This window comes from Ips typographus, linkage group LG1, assembly GCF_016097725.1.
Source record: "Ips typographus isolate SLU linkage group LG1, UJ_Ityp_2.0, whole genome shotgun sequence".
NCBI classification, from domain to species: domain Eukaryota; kingdom Metazoa; phylum Arthropoda; class Insecta; order Coleoptera; family Curculionidae; genus Ips; species Ips typographus.
This window is the reverse complement of record NC_138422.1, coordinates 7,606,889-7,627,761: the sequence shown is the minus strand read 5'-3', so window position 1 is coordinate 7,627,761 and position 20,873 is coordinate 7,606,889. Positions and strand designations below refer to the sequence as shown.

General features: G+C 34.2%; 1 protein-coding gene, 1 non-coding gene and 2 pseudogenes across 3 annotated transcripts; 3 read left to right on the top strand and 1 right to left on the bottom strand.

The window, feature by feature from the left end:
- Position 1: 1 nt before the first annotated feature.
- Positions 2 to 12,998, top strand: LOC145740430 (protein lin-54 homolog). 2 transcript variants are annotated; one of them, XM_081996000.1, is made up of 10 exons: positions 2 to 172; positions 439 to 582; positions 4,520 to 4,765; positions 4,830 to 5,527; positions 5,592 to 5,714; positions 6,575 to 6,682; positions 6,871 to 6,979; positions 7,039 to 7,303; positions 7,374 to 7,694; positions 10,078 to 12,998. In XM_081996000.1, the coding sequence occupies exons 1-10, from the start codon at positions 154 to 156 to the stop codon at positions 10,262 to 10,264; spliced, it is 2,220 nt and encodes a 739-aa protein (XP_081852126.1). In that variant the 5' UTR covers positions 2 to 153; the 3' UTR covers positions 10,265 to 12,998. The 2 variants fall into 2 exon arrangements, with proteins under 2 accessions (XP_081852126.1, XP_081852125.1); XM_081995999.1 differs by having other exon boundaries at positions 5,592 to 5,720.
- Positions 1,545 to 1,663, top strand: LOC145740510 (5S ribosomal RNA). Its single transcript, XR_014181448.1, has one exon. It is a non-coding gene; the product is annotated as a 5S ribosomal RNA (ribosomal RNA).
- Positions 12,999 to 14,031: 1,033 nt separating the features above from the next.
- LOC145740024 (heat shock protein 68 pseudogene) lies at positions 14,032 to 16,249 on the bottom strand (annotated as a pseudogene).
- Positions 16,250 to 18,376: 2,127 nt separating this feature from the next.
- LOC145740023 (heat shock protein 70 A1 pseudogene) lies at positions 18,377 to 20,675 on the top strand (annotated as a pseudogene).
- The last annotated feature ends 198 nt before the right edge of the window (positions 20,676 to 20,873 follow it).

The following is a 20,873-nucleotide window of genomic DNA, read 5'->3' as shown; positions in this document are numbered from 1 at the left end:
TCACTTTTCAGCTGGTAGCGCGACAGTTGGCCACCATGCGCGTAACGTCATCAAATGTCATTTCGTGCGTCAACGCCTTGAACGTCAATCATTGACGTTTGTTTGGAAATGTTTTTGTATTTTTGAAAAAGTAAAATTAAAATACTGAAAAATATGTCTCTATCCGAACAGGGTAAGTTAAATTGACTACTTAAACTCAAAAACTACCTCTAAAGTTTCGTACCCTCATTGGGGTTTTCAATCAGTACTCTCGGTATTTTTTTGTTCGCGTCCGCGTCTCTGCTTGTTTTCATAATAGCGAATTTTAATTCATTTCGTTATAAAATTCAAAAGTTTTTGCAGTAAAAGTGGATTTATTTGAGTTAATTTTGACTATTGTAGTTACAACAATGATTGCACGTGCTTCAATTTTAATTACAACCCCATAATTTGTTTTAGAACTGGAAGAACAGTCTGAAGTGGAGCTGGAGGAGGCTACACTGTCAGATACCCCTAATTCTGCAGAAAACATTGATAATATGGCTATATTAGATCAGTTCTCTAGTGATATGGTGATGGACACTACCGAAATGGAAATTGACGGTAATACCCATTTTGTATTATATTAAATATACTTCATAAAATCTTATTATTTGATATCAAAAAGTAGGTGCTATCTGATATCTAAATTTCAAGTTAAAGTGATATTGTTCCTGATTAGGAGGTTAAGTTATAATATAGTTTTAGTCTCAGTTTTAGTATCACACATGTAATTAACAAAACTGATCTATATGAAACCCTTAAATATTTCAATTTAAAACTATGAACTTTTTCTTAACAATGTTTACAGACTATGAATTGAGACAATCAACTTCTTGATGTGTTGAGTTACTGTATTAGTCGAGAATTAGGTTCTTCAGATAGAAAAAAAGTTTTTAGTTATAATTTAAAATCATATTTGTTACACTTGGTGTGTTTTTTGAAAATATTCCATATTTTGTTTATTCTTCAATTCACAGAAAAAAACTCAATTAGCACTGTTAAATATGTGGCAATTCAGAGTTTTAAATAATTAAAAAGACCAGATCAGGTTTTTGACTAAGGCTTTATTAGCCTTATTGGTCAAATAAAATTTTAAAGGAACAACCAGTTGAATAAACTGTACCTTTAGTAGTTTTATTTTTTCTTATTCTTTTGTCTATTGATTTTAATAGTTTCTAGTTTCTATATTGCAAACAGGATTGCAAATTAAGAATGGAAGTGGACTTGGTAATAGAAATTCATCAAAAATTTCTTACCAGAAATGTGTTTGTCAGCCAGAGAGTATGTGACATAATTTGACCAGTTATTCACAGTTTTTTTGATGAAGTAGTCTTATGACTAAGTATTGGAGGATTTCACTTTTGACGGATGTCATATCATTTTTTATTTTTATTTTTGTTGATAGAGTTGTTTTGCAATCATACCATTGATTTCTTAGGGATAATAATTTTTTTATATCTATGTTTTGGTTTCTTATGACGTTTTGAATCAACTTTTATACCGGTTTTGCTGTATTATTGATAGGCAACTGCCATACCACGCTGGATATACCGGTTCCCGTCCGATCACCGCAGTCAAGCAGCGTAGGGCGTGGTTAGTACTTGGATGGGTGACCGCCTGGGAACACCACGTGTAGTTGCCTTTTTTTTTGGTTATTTTTGTTTCCATGTTTAAACTACCGAATCAAAAAACTGGAAAAAGTTTATTTTTTGCTTGGATAGTTTAAAAATTATCAAAATTAACAAAAATGCAGGCCAAACTTATATTTGAATAATAAAAAATAAAGCTGAAACTGATGAATACAATTACAATTTCAATACATTTTTGATAGATATTAATAGTTATAGTGGGGAGGTTTTATGAGTGGAAACATTGGACATTGCCACTATGCAAGTTACTTTACACTTTCCTGAAAAAAAATATGTCAAGTGATATAAATAAGGTTACAATAATAACGTACTGAGGTTTTTAAACACAAATCTACATAATTCTTTAAAGAAATGTACAGTTCGACTGGCAAATGTGCTCTTCAACTTTATTATCTTTATTTAAACTGTAGTTCTGTGGTCTAGACCTTTTGAAGAAGTTATGTATTTTTATTGATTTTCCGCTGAAAGCTTAAACGGACTTCCAAACTACTCAGGAAAATCATCCATACAGCCAAAGCTTAACACAGTTACATTTTTGGCAATTTTTAAACGCTTATTGTATCTCGGCTGTAATGTATGAGCGGAATTTAATAAACAAAAAAGGTTTTGAAAGGTTGTTTCTTCTTCAACCAGGACCGTCATTAGCATTGCCTCAAAAGTGAGTTCTTGTGTGAGGCAAAGAAAAATGTACTGAACATTTCTTGAATTTCAACCCAGTGCATTTGATAGCTGAGATAATTTTATAATATTCTTTTATATGTCATTTCATGGGCTTGTTGATATTTCATGTTTGGGGGTTTTTCAGTTTTTGGTCTATAAAAGTAATTACGCGGTGTTTTTGAAAAAGACGCAGTTTTTTATGGGTTACGTCTACAATAAAAATGATTTTATTAATCAACAGACTATGTCTAAGTTTCATTTTTAATAAAATTGTAAATATGAATCGTCTTATTAAAATTGCAGTACAAAGTAACGTATGAGAAGTGTAAACTTTCAGTAATTATTGTTGTATAACTGCATTAAATTTTTCTCATTTTGAACAATACTAAAAAATGTGGTATTAACCTCCATCCTACGTTACTGATTTACAACCAGTAAACACTTAAGTGTTGATGTGGTGGTATTCCCGAAATTTATAAAAACGTACGTCTTTTCCTTTTGTAGACCAAAAATTGAGAAATCCCCAAACATGTCTTGAAATATCAACAAGGCCCATAAAATAAAAAAATATATTTTAGAATATTTTTTTTATTTCACAGCTATCAAATGCACTGGGTTGAAATTCAAGAAATTGCAGCACATGTTTCTTTACCCTGTATATCCGTCAAGACATCTCTGTGTGTCAAAATGAATTCCTGGCTCTAATTTTACAAAAAAACGGTCATTTAAGACCTATTTTATTCATTAAATCGGCGGCGGAATTTCGGAAATACAGTTTGTTACAGAAAAAATACATAATACTTAGTAAATTATGTAGTAAATAATTACCATGCTAGTCACAGTTATAACATAAACTATACTTATACTTTTATGTAATGTAAATTCATTAAGTAATGTTTGACCAATATAAGAGTCAGATAATATGAAATTCATGAATTATTTTGGTTATGTTCAAGCATGAACAACTTTTTTTGAAAACAACAGATACATTATATTTAAATTACTTTCAAATTAAGAATATGGACCAATGATTTGTTTTGCTGCAGCTGACTCAAGCAGTTAATCACAGGTCTTAGTGGGGTTAGGTAAATAATAAACATTGACAACGTTCTAGGAATCTGTAATTAAATTGGAACCCTGCAAATACATCTTTAAGTTTATTTTAATGGAAATTGCATTAGGATACGAAATTTGTCATCTAATGTTTGACTAGAGTCAAGATTAAGGTTAATTAAGTGTGGAATATGCCATAACAAATAAATTATTTATTGCGTTGGAGTTAGAAGAGTAACACTTCATGTCAAAACAGTTAAAAAGGTTAAATTATTATGTAATGCCAATTTTATTGATAAAAAATAAGTAGATAATGTTTTAGAAAAGGTGAGATAAAATAAACTGACATTGCCACTTTAAAGGACATTAAAACCTACTGGATCAGTTTTAGTTTAGATACAATATTAACGCCACTAAAAATAGAACATACAATTAAAAAAGTATGTTTTTTCAAAAATAACCAAAAAGAAATAAAATTATTGGACAGCTCATTTTGCCATTTTCTTATACAGTATATCCCAAATCTTGGCAATAATGTAAATTGGGAAGGTTTTAGAGAATCTTATGTAAAATTGAACAACTCTCTTGAATGAATTTGTCCAATTGGAAAATTGGGAAAACGTCAGATAGTGCATTTTAAACATTTGTTTATTGCTTCTTAGCGAAAACCAAAGTAGTTTTGAAAATTTATCAATATTTTTCTTCTCCATTAATGGATGTTTGCTACCACATTTTTAGATAAACAAAATTTCTTAAAAAAGATGTGTTTCACACACACAAGAAGATGTGCTGTTGGCACGTTTTTAATCAATAAAATAATATTTTCTGAGGCAAATTTTAACACTAATGTATTTACAAAAATTCTATCGTCATTTGTTGTTGTGATGAGGAAAATTTTTTTATTTTTTTTGGGCGTCTTGGGTTTTTGGAATTTTTGAGAGCATAGCCACTAAATCTTGATAAAGGAACCATTGTCATGATAAAAGAAATACCATTTCTTCAGAATATCTTATTCAAAGTGTCCAAAACAAATGAATAGTGTTTTTTATGAGAATTTAGTTAGCAACCTTATTATTGTTATGATTTTATAATTGACTGAAATCTTCTATTACAATACCCAAAACGTTTCGTTTCAGATTCTTTAATTGTGGAATCGCATGATGTAATAGAGCATGAAGAAGAAATTATTCAGACTGACGACGACATTGACCCACAAGAAATTGAAATTCAATCGGATGAACAAGTGGTGGAAGAAGTTATTGAGAAAAAATATAAACCTCCTCCCAGCGTTCCACCTTTACGACTCTTGAATATAGCTCCAAAACCTGAACAGGTTCCAATTGTTAAGTCAGTATCTGGTCAGCCAGTTCTTTTAGTTCCAGGTAAGCGAAATATAAATTTATTTAGCTCTTCCTTCAGTTGAAAAGTACATGATTTTTCATTTAGGTTCTTCGGGTGGGCAGACAATTAAATTAGTAAACCAACAAGGACAAGAAATAAGTCTCGGAAATTATTCTCTTGGCCGGCCAATTTCTATTAAGCAATCTTTAAAAACGTCAGTTGCTAATAGTTCACTTGTCACTCAACAAGCACCACCCAAGCAGATATTTATGAAAAAAATTATAACCACATCAGGCGGTCAAAAAACAGTCACAAAGCCAGTCGCTTACGCAAAACCCGGTCAACAGTTTGTCGTTGTTCACAAATCGTCCGATCAACCACAACAAATTAAGCTAGTACCGGCTTCAAATTCGAATTCTTCTAGTACAACCAAAACCATTACGTTTCAACAGGCCCAAGAAATGGGACTTTTGGGCAATGCTAAAATTATACAAAGTTCAGTGCAACAAGTACCGTCAAAACGGACAGTTTTAGTCAATAAGGCTCAGCCTAAAACTATTAAATTAATGTCCCAAAATTCTGTGGGGAATATTAAAACAATCGCCTTGAGTCAAGTTAAGGCACCCACAAAAATTTTACCTGCTGCTGTTTCGGGAATTAGTAGCGTTAAAGGACCTCAACGAATTATTTTGAAAAGTTCTAATGGAAATCAAGTTTTGCCGGCCGGCCAACTGATCCAAGTCGCAGGTACTCAAAGACTTGCGAATGGACAAATTCATCAAATTAATGTTCCAGGAACGGGGGTATGTTTTGTTTAAATTTTTTTAATAATTGCTCGTTTTATTGACAATATACATCCACTTGCAGGTGCAGTATATAAAATTTGTGACGTCCACTTCAGCAGAACAAAGCAGTAATTCTAGTGTTACGGTTGTAAATAGTCTAAGAACTTCAAATACGGCCTCAACATCAGCATCTGGAATGACGGATGTTAAGGTAAAATGAGACCTATACTATTCAAAAGAGCCTAATTCTTTAACTAATTGTTTACTGAAGTGTAAAAATGTTAATCGTGATTTGCAAGAATAAATAGCCACAACATATTAAAAAAAGAAAAAAATAGAAACTGTAAAATCGGATAATTTCTAAGGTTCAAATTCAGCTAAACATTAGCATCTCCTACATATCTTGGAATCTTTAAGAGATGCAGTGTAAATTTTCTCATGTTGGTATGGTAGCAGTTGATATGCTTTGATTGCTTTGTATTGTGGCCCCTTTCGAAAAAAGGTGGTTTAATGTTGGGGAATTCTCAAATCTCTCCTTGTTCTTTAGACTAAAGTAAGATTGTTGTCATACATGTCCATGTTGAGCACAAAAAGATGCGGGTATTTTTTAACAAACATTACTAGAGACAAATAATATAGAGAGACACTGTAAGTATTCCTGTTTGTGGAGATAATTTGGGTATACATCTGACTATTCTTTTTTGTGTCATAAAAGTTTTCTGTACATTTGACGATGAACCCCAAAAGATCAGGCCGTACATTAAGACGGACTGTACGCACCCAAAGTAAAAAAGTGTTATACTTTGAGTAGAAATAATATATCTTATCCGTCGACGAAGTGCACAAAGACTGCTCAACTTCGCACATAATCTATCGATTTGATGATTCCAAAAGTCCGGTTCTATCAGATTCTGTAAAATCCATGATTTTATTTTTTTTTTCTAAAATGTGATTCCGTAACATTGAAAACCGGACGTTTTAAAGGTTTTCTTTTTCAAATACTGTGTTTTCAGTTATTTATGTGTGTAAGGAAATAAGTTTGTGGTAATCAATAATTATTTTCAGCCTATTGTGACTACGACAAAAGTAGTTACTAAACCAATAAGTGCATCTGGCAAACCGACACAAGTTATGTTAGTACCAGCTGGTTATATTCCTGCATCAATGCAACAGGTATGCCCAATTTAGTTGATAAATAATAGACAGTAAATAGTCAGTATAACAGAAAAAAATAATTGATATCTCTTCTTAAAAAGCATGTTAAGCTGCTTTACTATGAAATACAAGTACGGTATAGAAAAGGTGGTACTTAATTAGGCAAAGTGAGGGACAAAAACACTAGTTATAGCCAATATTTTTAGGTACCTAAAATAGCGTTGCCCTCAGTCAAACATACAGTTCAACCAAAGCAAAACGCATCATCCAGTATACCAAAACAGCCACAACCGTCACCATCACCAGAAACCAGCTGTAAGTGTTCAAAAAAAAGTACATAAGGACGCACATTTTCACTGATATATTTTACACAGCCTCACCAGAGCCCTCTGAAAATTCCCCCGGGACTCATGATGCTCCGAGTGCCGAAAACCAATCGAACAGCGCAAACGGAATTCGACCGCGAAAACCCTGCAACTGTACCAAGTCTCAGTGCTTGAAATTGTATTGTGATTGCTTTGCAAATGGCGAGTTTTGTTACCTTTGCAACTGCGTTAACTGTTTCAATAACTTGGAAAATGAGGAAACCAGAAATATGGCAATCAGGGCTTGTCTTGAACGGAATCCGAATGCTTTCAGGTAAGCCGTTAAAATTCAGTAAAAAGGTGAAAACTTTGTTTGTCAATACCGTTCGTTTGTGTGTTTATAGGCCGAAAATTGGAAAAGCAAAAGACACAACCGGTGACGTGCTCAGAAAGCACACGAAAGGATGCAATTGCAAACGATCCGGGTGTTTGAAAAACTACTGCGAATGTTACGAGGCTAAAATAGCGTGTTCGAATAATTGTAAATGTATAGGTTGTCGGAATGTTGAGGACTCGTTGGATAGGAAAAAATTTTCAATGGCCAGTGACACTCAAAGAATGACCTCAGACGAATTGACCCAAACAGTTTATAGAAAAATACTGCCTTACTACAAGGAGATGAATACATATTCACCAATCAGGCATCGGAAATCTAGTTTATTTAGGTAAGAATTAGTATTATTTTTTCTTTCAGAAAGATTAAACTTTTACTTTAAATTACATTAATAATTGTTTATGTTAACATAGAAGTTACAAGTTATAATGTTAAACATGAATAATATTGTTTTAACTGGTAACAATGACTTCTTTTAATATCATCTGCGTTATTTGGTTTATTTAATATTATGTTTTATAATATATTACTTGTAACCCCTTTTCTGGGCCACTTTTGTGTTAGGTGAATGAAACATATCTGAAACAAAATTTTTTTCTTCTAAAGCATTTTTGTGGCTGCAGGATTGCCGTATCTACATGAATTCAGTGGTTCAACATCTACAAGTTTAACTGAACTGTGTACTCCTGACTTTTAAACCCTTTTAAGTCAGAAATTACATTATAAACCCGTTTTTTAGTGATTAATGGTTTAATTTGGCTTATCCCCGTTGTGGGTAATAAGGTTAAATCATTCGCTTACGGGATTTTAACAAGCAAATTTTACTCTAATTGGCATGATTTTCAAATTAATTTTTAGACGTAGAAACACGTCACTTAACTTAGTTAGGGTCGATTATATCACTTATGTGTGGTTAGACTTAAAATTCCAGATTGAACTGAATTTAACATATAACTCTATAAGACTTAATTACAAGTTTGGCTGTGTAAACTGACACAGATACAGAACAACGGTTCTTTTAGCGTTGAAGCCCTTAAATGGATGGAATGAAGGTTCAATTTTGTCTCTCATCATTGTTACAATGATAGGTGCCATTAAGCCAGTAATAACAGTCAGAGGCAAAATCGCGTTTAACCCACTTGGAGTGAAAAATGACTTTTTTAAGGACATTTTTCTAATCCTCATTAAGTTTCCTATCTAATGACATAAAAAACACTACAAAATCAAGTAAAATCAGGGAGAAAAGCGGTGTCAAAGTTTGAACTGTCAGAAACACAGTTTGAAAGGACATTCAGGCCTGTAAAACCCACTTGGAGTGAGAAAATGACTGTTTTAAACACATTTTTGGAATCCTCATTAAAATTCCTATCTAATAAACTGAAAAAACACTACCAAATCAGGTACAGTCACAAAGAAAAGCTTTGATCTGCCAGAAACCAGTTTGATAGGAGGTCAGGAAGAAAATCGACTGTAAAACCCACTTGGAGTGAGAAAATGACTTAAGCACATTTTTGGAATCATCATTAAATTCCCTATCTGATGACATAAAAACACACTACAAAATCAGGTAATGCCAGGAAGAAAAGTGGTGTCAACCACCACTGAAAAGTCGCCAAACTTTAACAGAAGCCTCTACAAGTGCTCCAAACCCTCAAAATTGCCAGAAGCCCTGAGAATCATTTTGAAAATGTTTAGAGGCTTTGAAATACCACTGAAAATCTCCCAAAACTTTCCAGACGCTTCTAAAATTGCTCTAAACATTCCAAAATTGCCAGAAGCCGTCAGAATCATTTTGTAGGCTTCTAAATACCACTAAAAAGCTCCCAAAATTTGCTAGAAGCCTCTACAATTGCTCTAAACTTTCCGAAATTGTCAGAGGCTCTTAGAATAATTTTGGAAATGTTAGAGGCTTTTAATTACCACTGCGAAGCGTCCGAAATTTGCCAGGAGCTTCTACAAGTGCTCTAAATCTTCCAAAATTTTTAGAGGTCTCTAGTATCATTTTTTAAATGTCATAAGCTTCCACATACTACTGAAAATATCCGAAGAATTGTTAGAAGCATTTACAGTTTCTCTTTCGCCGATTTTTAAAACTAGCAGAGGTCACTAGGATCATTTTCAAAATACCAAAGGTCATTCAGGGACAAAATCGATTTTAAAGGCCACTTTTCCAGGTTTCATTTAAACTCAAGTTTAACCAGTTAACTGAATTGTCAGAAAATGGGCTCATCTTGCATAACATAATTTTTTTTATTTAATAACATTCAATACATATAAATCGTTAAGCGTTGTCTGAAAAACTAATAATTCTGGTTTTTATTACTAAAACTTTATTTTTTTACAACGGGAGGCAGCACAATATCACGGAAAAACACGAAAATACTTCACAAACAGAAAAGCACTTTTGCGGCTAGCTAGGAACCGCCTATACATTTTACGGTTAATTACCAACACTTAAATAGGCATGCATTATAAAATAGGAAAACATCACTCGTCACCAGCTCCCGGTTTAAAAATATTTTCAATATTAGTACACTTTCAGTTATACCGGAAGTAGGTATCAACTTGCTTATTTTAAATGGAACACACTGTATATTATTATATTTTTGAATACTTACTATCGATTTCAAATATTTTTCAAGTTGGCAATGTCGTTATTTCATTCAATGATATTTGATAAACCGTTTCTAATCAATCATCAATTTTTGTTTCAGGAAACAACCTGTCACTTTTATAACAGAAGAAGTAATCGAAGCAACCTGTCAATGCTTGCTGACGATTTCAGACGAGGCAGATTCGAACATGCAAGACGAAGAACTGACGAAACGGCAAATCATCGAAGAATTCGGCGGCTGCCTAAAAGAAATCATAAACTGTTCGCTCACCCGTAGTGTAAGTTAAAAAAAAAATTATTTTACCTTTTTAATTGTGAGAATTTTACAGTCTTGCATATAAATTTCTTAATGATAGGAGTTGCAAGAGCGCATTTTTGAACTAAATGCAAATCAAAAAGTTGATTTAAACATTTTTTTTTTCTTTATTTTTCTTGCAAACGAACTGAGATTCGAAATTATAAAAAGCGCCAGTTTTAAACCATGTTGTCTACAACTGTTGTGTCAATAGTGTAGTTTTTTTAATTTTATGGACAACAAATCATATTCCTCTATAATTAAATTGGACACGTTTTTATTGAACGATTAGAACATTTAGATGATTCTTTTTATAAAATTTGTATATCCAAAAGGCATTGCCGTAGTATTTTTTTAAGGCGGGTTTGCAACTAGCAATTTCGTGCTTGTAATATAATATACTATTGAGGGTGAGTCAGGGTTAAATGGCCAAACCTATACCATGCCTAGAGAATTGAATTTTAAGCAGAAAGTTCTAGTTAAGTTTTTTTGAGAGGATAAAGTTGAGATTGACCCCTGAAAAGTATCACCCTGTACACCGTAATTGTGGAGATTCTAAAGAGATAGTGTATGTAGAAAAATTAATCTTGCTATGTAAAGAATGAATGAAGTTATGTAATAAAACCTTTAAAAAATCTGAAACTTTATAACCCTGTATCTCGGTAACAACGTATTTTCTGCTTAAAATCCAATTCTCTAGGCATGGTATAGGTTTGACCGTTTAACCCTGCCCCACCCTGTGTATTCTTTTTTCAAAGTTGCTTGCAGTATTTTAAAGCCATATACTACGATTGTATGGCATGGACGGTTATTATACCTACAGAAAATCGTTTAATAGACGCTCCTATACAGTATGTCCAAAATTCGATTCTCTATACAGGGATGTCGCTTCTCGTAAGATCTACTTCAAAGGTTAAATGGGGAAAGTTTTATAGAATTTAATAGGCAATCCAACACCATTTTAAAAATATTTAATTTTTGCTTCGTTTTTGAATTATTTTCGAAAAACCAAAAACGACCTTTTTCAAAAAAGTGCTGTATTTTCGCTAATTTTAAAAGTTTTAAAATTTGGCTTGAACGTTGCTAGAGCAACTTTACTTTTACTTACTTTTTAACTTTTTGCAAGTTAGAGCTCTACAGCCCAAAAATGTCTGTTGTGCTTATTAAAAACACCACAATTAGTAATCCTGCTTTCATCAGTCCATACAACAAAATCAGAAGATTTTGGGTTCGAGAAACGCAGTCTTTTGGGATAATCGGTCTCCAAAAGTCCTTGTACATACAACTGTTGGCTTATAAGGATGATATCCAGAAGTTTTAAGAACTTGGTGAACAGTTGATTTTGGTACGTTTACATCTTGTCCTACCATTCTAACAGATGCGGTTGGGTTTTCATTGACGGCTTGCAAAATATTCCGAATCCGGATTTCATTATGAAGACGGTATGATCCCTTTGGTTTTTCAAAAGCACCGTATTCTAATAAATGAACAACTGGATTTCTAAAGTGGGTCTTGTGAGGTTGGCGTCGTTCTGGATACGTCTCCAAATTCCTAATTGAAGTCACATCTGCGTTTCTGTTGGACTGAAGATACAGTGCCAGCATGTCAAATTTCTCTTCATTTCAATACTTATTTTGTGGCATTTTAATACAAATATTAATTACAACCACGAACAAAAGCTTATCTGTGCAATAGTTTTGAAAAACCGAATAAAAATTTAAAAAATACATGTCCCTGTCATATTCCACCATGTATTTTTACGGCAAATGGCCACCAAGTCAAAGCAAACTTAGAATCAAACTGTTTTTTAGCTTTTTTTTATAAAAATACATTTTTTTTTGTAACATGTAATACATCATTTTAATGCAAAAAACGTGCTCTTTTTAACTATATAAAAAAAACAAAATGGCGTCCGTAAGAAAAAAAAAACTTGATGATGGTATCGCGAGACCGAAACGTCGGAACTGAAAACAAAATACACAGAAAGATAGTCCTTAAAAAGTTGCTAAAACAATATTCAAGCCAAATTTTAAAATTAGCGAAAATACAGCATCTTATTGAAAATGGTTGTTTTTGGTAGATCAGAAAAGAGTAGCCAAATGCGGAAAAGTAGACACAATATTTAATTAATATTAAAAAAAAAAACATTTTTTAGTAACTGTCATCTTATATCACGAAAACGAATCGTTTATGTTTTTGGCTGGTTTTGAATTAAATTTTTAAAACATTGATTTAATTTAGTTTAGGCATGCGCTTTTGAATCTATATACCATTAAGAAACACACAATTAATTTTGTTTCTGAAGCATTGTTATTGCTATGCTATAATAATATTGATAACTAGTTATAGTTATCGATTTTTTATTTTCAATTTAAAGTTAAATTTTTTATATTATTTATCGTAAATGGATAAGATAAAAATCGTGTTTTATTTGCATAGTGAACTGGAAGAAGTTACTTTATATTTATAAATTACCTATTTGTATTATTATTGAACATTATTTTAAGTGTCTTTTGTATATATATTACAGTGATTTTGTATATTATTTATTTATGACGAGTACCTTTAAGCAGAATTTTTATCTTGTCATGAAGTTTAATAAAGTTTTAACGTAATAGAAGTAATATTTTTGCAACAGTTATTGTGGTGTTTTGTAGATTGATTGAGTTATAAGACTTTCGAGTTGTAAATTGAGATGCAATAAATATTTAATGTAATAATTATAATGATTTGTGGTTTACGATCCTCGGTTTGATAGTTTATGGTGTTTTTTTTTGGGAGTTGGGTCTGTTTTACTCTGAATCAAACTTCAACAGTATTTTGTAAAACGTCGGCTATACAGTTCAAGTTTGATCCAGAGTAAAACAGATTCAACTCCCAAAAAAAACACCATAAAGTAATGAATATATTTTGATTTTTTGATGATGAAAGCCGAAAACGTTTTGGCTTTCTAACAGTCAAAATATATCGGATCAATATACAGAGGGTGTCCGGTAAGTATATGGCAATTTTGTGAACGTATAGGGGATATCAAAATAACCTTAGTTTGTCTTTTATAATAAACTTTCAAAGTATCCCCTAATGGAATCACAAAAGGGGGCCGAGCGGTTTATAACGTTCTACAATTTTAAGAATATTCAGAAACGGACTTGTTGCCACACTCGTTGACCCATAGTTTTAACAGATATCATTTCACATAGTGGAAAACTACATTTTTAAATAACCTGCTCATTTCTTTTTAAAAAAGTACTCTTGGTTTATTTCGAAAAAATAGGATTTTTGTGTTACACTTTATTAAAATAGTTAATCAGAATACATGCTGTAATGAAACAATAATCGTGTTTTTTCCTCTTATTGTTTTTTTATTATTTATTTTAAGACTAACCATTTTATAAATCACCCTGTCTGTACTAGCTTAAGAGATACTTTGATAATTTGACAAACCAGTATGTCTTCGGACTCAATGACTCTTATGTATACTCCAATCAAATATTATTTTTTTGTTTTCAAAATATTTTAACTCAACAAATTTGAGTGTTGCGTTTCAATTGGTCAGCAGTTTACTTCAGAAATTAATTTCCAGTTTTTGTTTTGCCGTGGTTGGCCTTGGGCGTCAACTTTAGATCACCCTGTACTATTTGAATTTTTTGTATATCAGATTACAGAGATGAAGGGATTTGTAAAAATAACAAAAAACCGCATATTTTTTAAAAACAAATTTATTGAAATAATAAAATATCACAGAAAAATTAACACAAATTGGCTGCTTCCGAAAAATTCTACATCTAATCAATAAATTACCTATTAATTACATTATATTCAGTCTTACAAAAAAATATTTATTATCTACCACATTCTGTCAATTATTTGTTAAGTCTAATCCACTTCTTCAATAGTTGGTCCTGACCTAGAACCATTGAAACCTCCTGCTTGTTGGCCACAACTTCCTCCAGGCATGTTGTTTGCATTGTTGTTATTTTGTTGTCCTCCGTACAGTTTAGCCATTATGGGACTGCAAACTGATGTCAACTGCTTCTGCCTGTCTTCGAATTCTTCTTTTTCTGCTAAAGTGTTGCTGTCCAGCCACCTCAAAGCCTCTGAGCACTCCCTTTCCACTGTAGCTTTATCTTCACTGCTCAGTTTATCTCCGCATTCTTGTACCGCTTGTTTAAGTTGGAAGATGTAAGCTTCAAATTGGTTACGGGCAGCCACTTTAACTCTCTGTGCTTCATCCTCTTCTTTGTACTGTTCTGCCTCTGACAACATTCTGTCAATGTCAGCCTGCGATAGTCGTCCTTTGTCGTTCTTGATGGTGATGTTCTTTTCTTTGCCTGAGCTGGTATCCTTTGCGGATACGTTAAGGATACCGTTAGCGTCTAGATCGAAGGTTACGTCAATTTTAGGGACTCCACGTGGTGCTGGAGGAATACCAGTCAAGTCAAAGGTTCCCAAAAGGTTGTTGTCTTTTGTCATGGCACGTTCACCTTCGAAGACTTGGATGGTGACTGCTGGTTGGTTGTCCGCGTAGGTGGTGAAGGTTTGTGTTTGTTTGCATGGAATTCTTGCATTTCTCTCGATGATCTTGGTCATGACTCCTCCAGCAGTTTCAATACCCAATGATAGTGGAGTTACATCAACTAGGAGAACGTCTTGAATTTTGTTGTCAGATTCTCCACTAAGAACTGCAGCTTGGACGGCAGCTCCATAGGCTACAGCTTCATCAGGGTTGATGCTCAGATTCAACTGCTTTCCGTTGAAGAAGTTTTGTAGGAGCTGCTGGATTTTAGGGATTCTCGTTGATCCTCCTACCAGCACAATATCGTGGATAGAGCCTTTATCCATTTTAGCATCCGTTAGAGCCTTTTCCACAGGTTGTAGAGTTCCTCTGAACAAGTCGGCGTTTAATTCCTCAAATCTGGCTCTAGTAACTTTGGTGTAAAAGTCGACGCCTTCAAATAATGCATCAATTTCAATTGAAGCCTCAGTGCTGGATGACAAAGTCCTCTTGGCACGTTCAGCTGCAGTTCGTAGTCTCCTCAAAGCTCTTGGATTTGAACGGAGGTCTTTCCTGAATTTCCTCTTGAATTCATCGGCCAAATGGTTGACTAGTCGGTTGTCAAAGTCTTCACCTCCCAGATGTGTGTCACCAGCTGTGGCTCTAACTTCAAATAAGGAACCTTCATCGATCGTTAGAATTGAAACATCGAAGGTTCCACCTCCCAGATCGAAAATCAGAACGTTTCTTTCTCCTTTCAAGTTCTTGTCCAAACCATAAGCTAAGGCGGCTGCAGTTGGTTCGTTAATAATCCTCATAACGTTTAGTCCAGCTATGGCACCGGCATCTTTGGTGGCTTGCCTTTGAGAGTCGTTGAAGTAAGCTGGTACTGTGATGACAGCATCTTTGATGGGCACTCCTAAGTAAGCTTCTGCGATTTCCTTCATTTTGGTTAAAACCATGGAACTGACTTCTTCAGGGGCAAATTTCTTGATTTCTCCTTTGTATTCGACCTGAATTTTGGGTTTGCCAGCTTCGTTGATCACTTTAAATGGCCAATGTTTGATGTCCTGTTGGATTTTAGGGTCGTCAAATTTGCGTCCAATCAACCTTTTAGCGTCGAAGACGGTGTTGGATGGATTCATGGCCACTTGGTTTTTGGCAGCATCCCCAATGAGTCGTTCCGTGTCCGTAAAGGCAACATAACTGGGTGTTGTTCGGTTACCTTGGTCGTTGGCGATGATTTCCACTTTTCCATGTTGCCAAACACCGACGCAGGAGTAAGTGGTTCCCAAGTCAATACCAATTGCTGGAGCTTTCTTCACCATTTTTATGTCTTCTTTGATGTTCACTTGATCACTGGAAAATATCACTATCACTTGTTTTAGTACACTGAGTTATTAAAACTCTCGTTCACTTGTAAAATTCGCTTGTTTTGCTCGCTTTGAACTATTCAAAACTTCTGAATAGCGCGCCGATCTGAAGTGCTTATATACGCCGGCTGGCGGCGCTCGAACCGTATCGAACAATCTAGCCAATGAGGACTAGAAGGGGAACCAATAATGAACAGCTGTGTCTAGATAGTCTAGAACGAGATGGGTCGATACCGCTTCGCTACACAGTGGACCAAACACATTATAGTTGAATGATCTAATGAGAATTCTTTTCCCTTTTAACCAATTTAAATTTGTTTATGATTTATTTCAATTAGTCACAACAGATATGGTTTTAGAATGAGTGCATGTGCCAATTTGTTCCAAATATTTTGTAGGGAATAGTTTTTTTTTGGGACACTGTATATGGGGGAATGCACTTATTTCGAAAGTTCGAGATTATTCGCGGATTCGTCAAGCTTTGAACCGGAATAAACAAAAGCGTTGTTTTGGTTCGCGCTTTTTGACCCTTGAACTGTTCTACAATTGGTTTATTCGACTTATTAACCACACCAAGTTTCATTAGTTTACATGAAATAACTGTTAAAATATGACAATAAAGAGAAAATAACATTTCAACTTTAACACTTTATACCTAAAAGTATATGGTTTGATGTCAAGAAACTGTCCTAGCTTTATGTACATATCATTACTGTCCACCTTGTATGTTTTACCATTTAAAAATTTGAGAAAAACTATTGCGTGAAATGCACTTTAATTTTGTAACTATTTGGATTCGTGCAAATTTTCCAAAAATTATAAATACTTTTGCTGGTGAATAGTTAATTTGCCAGTTAAATATAAATTTTCATTTATAAATATCATGATTTACCAAATCTATTGTTATTAATGCTACTTTAATAATAAAATAAATTTAATTTAATTTATACTTAGTTAACCTATGACTTCGTTTGCCAATAACTGAATGTGAAAAATGATAAACGACAGAAAGACAATAAATATAAGTTATGCTAAAGTCACCAAAAAAAGATTAAAACATGAGCTGTACTTATAGAAACACATGTTTCTAGCAAATTTCATTGAAATTCAAAACTTTCTCTAGATATGGCAAAAAAATGATTTTTTCCAAAAACTTTGATCATCAATAGCAGTGGAACCAAACCAGACACTTCTTCTTGAGTCGAGTGTTTCACTTATCGATTATATTGTCATGTTAATTTGGGACACTACATGCCGAGTTTTCTATTTTATTCAACATTAGGTAAAACAACCTTCTAATTTGCATCCAATTTCAAAGAATCTAGAACTATATGAAATGATTATCAGACAATTTTTTGCGTTCTTAATTTTATTTTTGGCATTTTAAAACAAATTCATAATCGTCAAGTACGGCTGTATGCGGCATTTTTGGTTATGGAGCTTTTTAGAGAAATAACGGACAAAATTTTAAAAAACTTAAATCCTACTCATTCAAAGACTAAGACCAACTAAGACATAATTACATCAAAAACCCATTTTCAAATGTCATATTAACTTCGTAGTGTATTCTGTAAATTTCAAAGTAAGCAGTATTCCAGGGAATTTGTTGGTCTGTTTATTCTATTATATTATTTCGTAAGGTAAAAACAAAACTTTCTGAAAATAATTTTTTTTTGATAGAAAATCAAATCAAAATCTAATTCACAATATGTAATATACATAATCATTTCATATGTTATTCAAATAAACTTTGTTTTGTTTTTATTGTAATTCAGATTACCTAATGATAATATAATAATCTGATTGATTCTAAAAATATCAGCTATAGTTTTTCCAATCGTTGGCATCCCGTTTTAGAACGTCCAATCGCGAAGTATCTCGAATTCTGGATGTAAACACACGCAGTTATACAGTGTCCCAAATAAACTGCTCAAGCAAACATTCACACAAGTGGTCAGTTATGGTGGTTATTAAGACAGGGTTACTAACCTAGTGTTTATTATAAAATTTAACAAATAAAACCAAATGCAACTTTTGGAATTATTTACGAGATTCCGGTTTAAATGATCTTGCTTGGCGCACTGTGTAACAAAGGGTATCGACCCACCTCGTTCTAGACAGCTGTTCAACATTCTATGATTACTGGTTTCCCTTCTAGTTGGCGCTAGCTAGAATATTCGATACGGTTCGAGCGCCGCCAGCCGGCGTATATAAGCACTTCGGATCGGCGCGCTATTCAGAAGTTTTGAATAGGTAGTTCAAAGCAAGCGAAACAAGCGAATTTACCAAGTGAACGAGAGTTTTAATAACTCAGTGTACTAAAACAAGTGATAGTGATATTTTCCAGTGATCAAGTGAAAAACAGAGAAGACATAACAATGGTGAAGAAAGCTCCAGCAATTGGTATTGACTTGGGAACCACCTACTCCTGCGTCGGTGTTTGGCAACATGGAAAAGTGGAAATCATCGCCAACGACCAAGGTAACCGAACAACACCCAGTTATGTTGCCTTTACGGACACGGAACGACTCATTGGGGATGCTGCCAAAAACCAAGTGGCCATGAATCCATCCAACACCGTCTTCGACGCTAAAAGGTTGATTGGACGCAAATTTGACGACCCTAAAATCCAACAGGACATTAAACATTGGCCATTTAAAGTTATCAACGAAGCAGGCAAACCCAAAATTCAGGTTGAATACAAAGGAGAAATCAAGAAATTTGCTCCTGAAGAAGTCAGTTCTATGGTTCTAACCAAAATGAAAGAAACCGCAGAAGCCTACTTAGGAGTGTCCATCAAGGATGCTGTCATTACAGTACCAGCTTACTTCAACGACTCACAGAGGCAAGCCACCAAAGATGCCGGGGTTATAGCTGGACTAAACGTTATGAGGATTATTAACGAACCAACTGCAGCCGCCTTAGCCTATGGCTTGGACAAGAACTTGAAGGGAGAAAGAAACGTCCTTATTTTCGATCTGGGAGGTGGAACCTTCGATGTTTCAATCCTAACCATCGATGAAGGTTCCTTATTTGAAGTTAGAGCCACAGCTGGTGACACACATCTGGGAGGTGAAGATTTTGACAACCGACTAGTCAACCATTTGGCCGATGAATTCAAGAGGAAATTCAGAAAAGACCTCCGCTCAAATCCAAGAGCTTTGAGGAGACTACGAACAGCAGCTGAACGTGCCAAGAGAACATTGTCATCCAGCACTGAGGCTTCAATTGAAATTGATGCATTATTTGAAGGCATCGATTTTTACACCAAAGTTACTAGAGCCAGATTTGAGGAACTGAACGCCGACCTGTTCAGAGGAACTTTACAACCTGTAGAAAAGGCTCTGACGGATGCTAAAATGGATAAAGGCTCAATCCACGATATTGTCCTAGTAGGAGGATCCACGAGAATTCCTAAAATCCAGCAGCTCCTACAAAACTTCTTCAACGGAAAGCAGTTGAATCTGAGCATCAACCCTGATGAAGCTGTAGCCTACGGAGCTGCCGTCCAAGCTGCAGTTCTTAGTGGAGAAACTGACAACAAAATTCAGGACGTTCTCCTAGTTGATGTAACTCCACTATCATTGGGTATTGAAACTGCTGGAGGAGTCATGACCAAGATCATCGAGAGAAATGCAAGAATTCCATGCAAACAAACACAAACCTTCACCACCTACGCGGACAACCAACCAGCAGTCACCATCCAAGTCTTCGAAGGTGAACGTGCCATGACAAAAGACAACAACCTTCTGGGAACCTTTGACTTGACCGGCATTCCTCCAGCACCTCGTGGTGTCCCAAAAATTGACGTAACCTTCGATCTAGACGCTAACGGTATCCTTAACGTATCCGCAAAGGATACCAGCTCAGGCAAAGAAAAGAACATCACCATCAAGAACGACAAAGGACGACTATCGCAGGCTGATATTGACAGAATGTTGTCAGAGGCAGAACGGTACAAAGAAGAGGATGAAGCACAGAGAGTTAAAGTGGCTGCCCGTAACCAATTTGAGGCATACATCTTCCAACTTAAGCAAGCGGTGCAGGAATGTGGCGATAAACTGAGCAGTGAAGATAAAGCTACAGTGGAGAGGGAGTGTTCAGAGAGTTTGAGGTGGCTGGACAGCAACACTTTAGCGGAAAAAGAAGAATTTGAAGATAGGCAAAAACAACTAACATCAGTTTGCAGTCCCATAATGGCTAAGCTGTACGGAGGCGGACAACAAAATAACAACTATGCAAACAATCATATGCCTGGAGGAAGTTGTGGCCAGCAAGCAGGAGGTTTCCATGGTGCCAGGTCAGGACCTACTATTGAAGAAGTGGATTAAAAAATTAGTTGCAGAATTAAACTTTAAACGTGAAATTTAATTTGTGTAAAGATCTTCCATTGTTTGATGTAAATAATGTTCAAAATAATTTTATGTAAGACTGATTAGCATAAAATTAATTTATTTTTTAGATGTTAGCAATTGGTTGCTTCTTTTTTTGTGATATTTTTAATTTTTTTAATAAAGAAAATGTTTTAATAAAAATATGTTGTTTTCCTTAATCGTTAATTAATACAAATTGGAAATAATATTGCATAATTGCAAAAAAGCTTCTGAAGCTGGATTTACTTATTCTATTCTAGCGTTTATTATACGAATCGAAATTGAAAAAATAAAATAAAGAACAAAGTAATGAGTTGTGTAATAAAAAGATGGAAATACTTATCCATAGTCGATGTAAAG

Coding starts and splice junctions, on each gene's coding strand:
- LOC145740430 (XM_081995999.1), top strand. Junction 5,721..6,574: donor CTGGAATGACGGATGTTAAG/GTAAAATGAGAC, acceptor AATTATTTTCAG/CCTATTGTGACTACGACAAA. Junction 6,980..7,038: donor ACCATCACCAGAAACCAGCT/GTAAGTGTTCAA, acceptor TATTTTACACAG/CCTCACCAGAGCCCTCTGAA.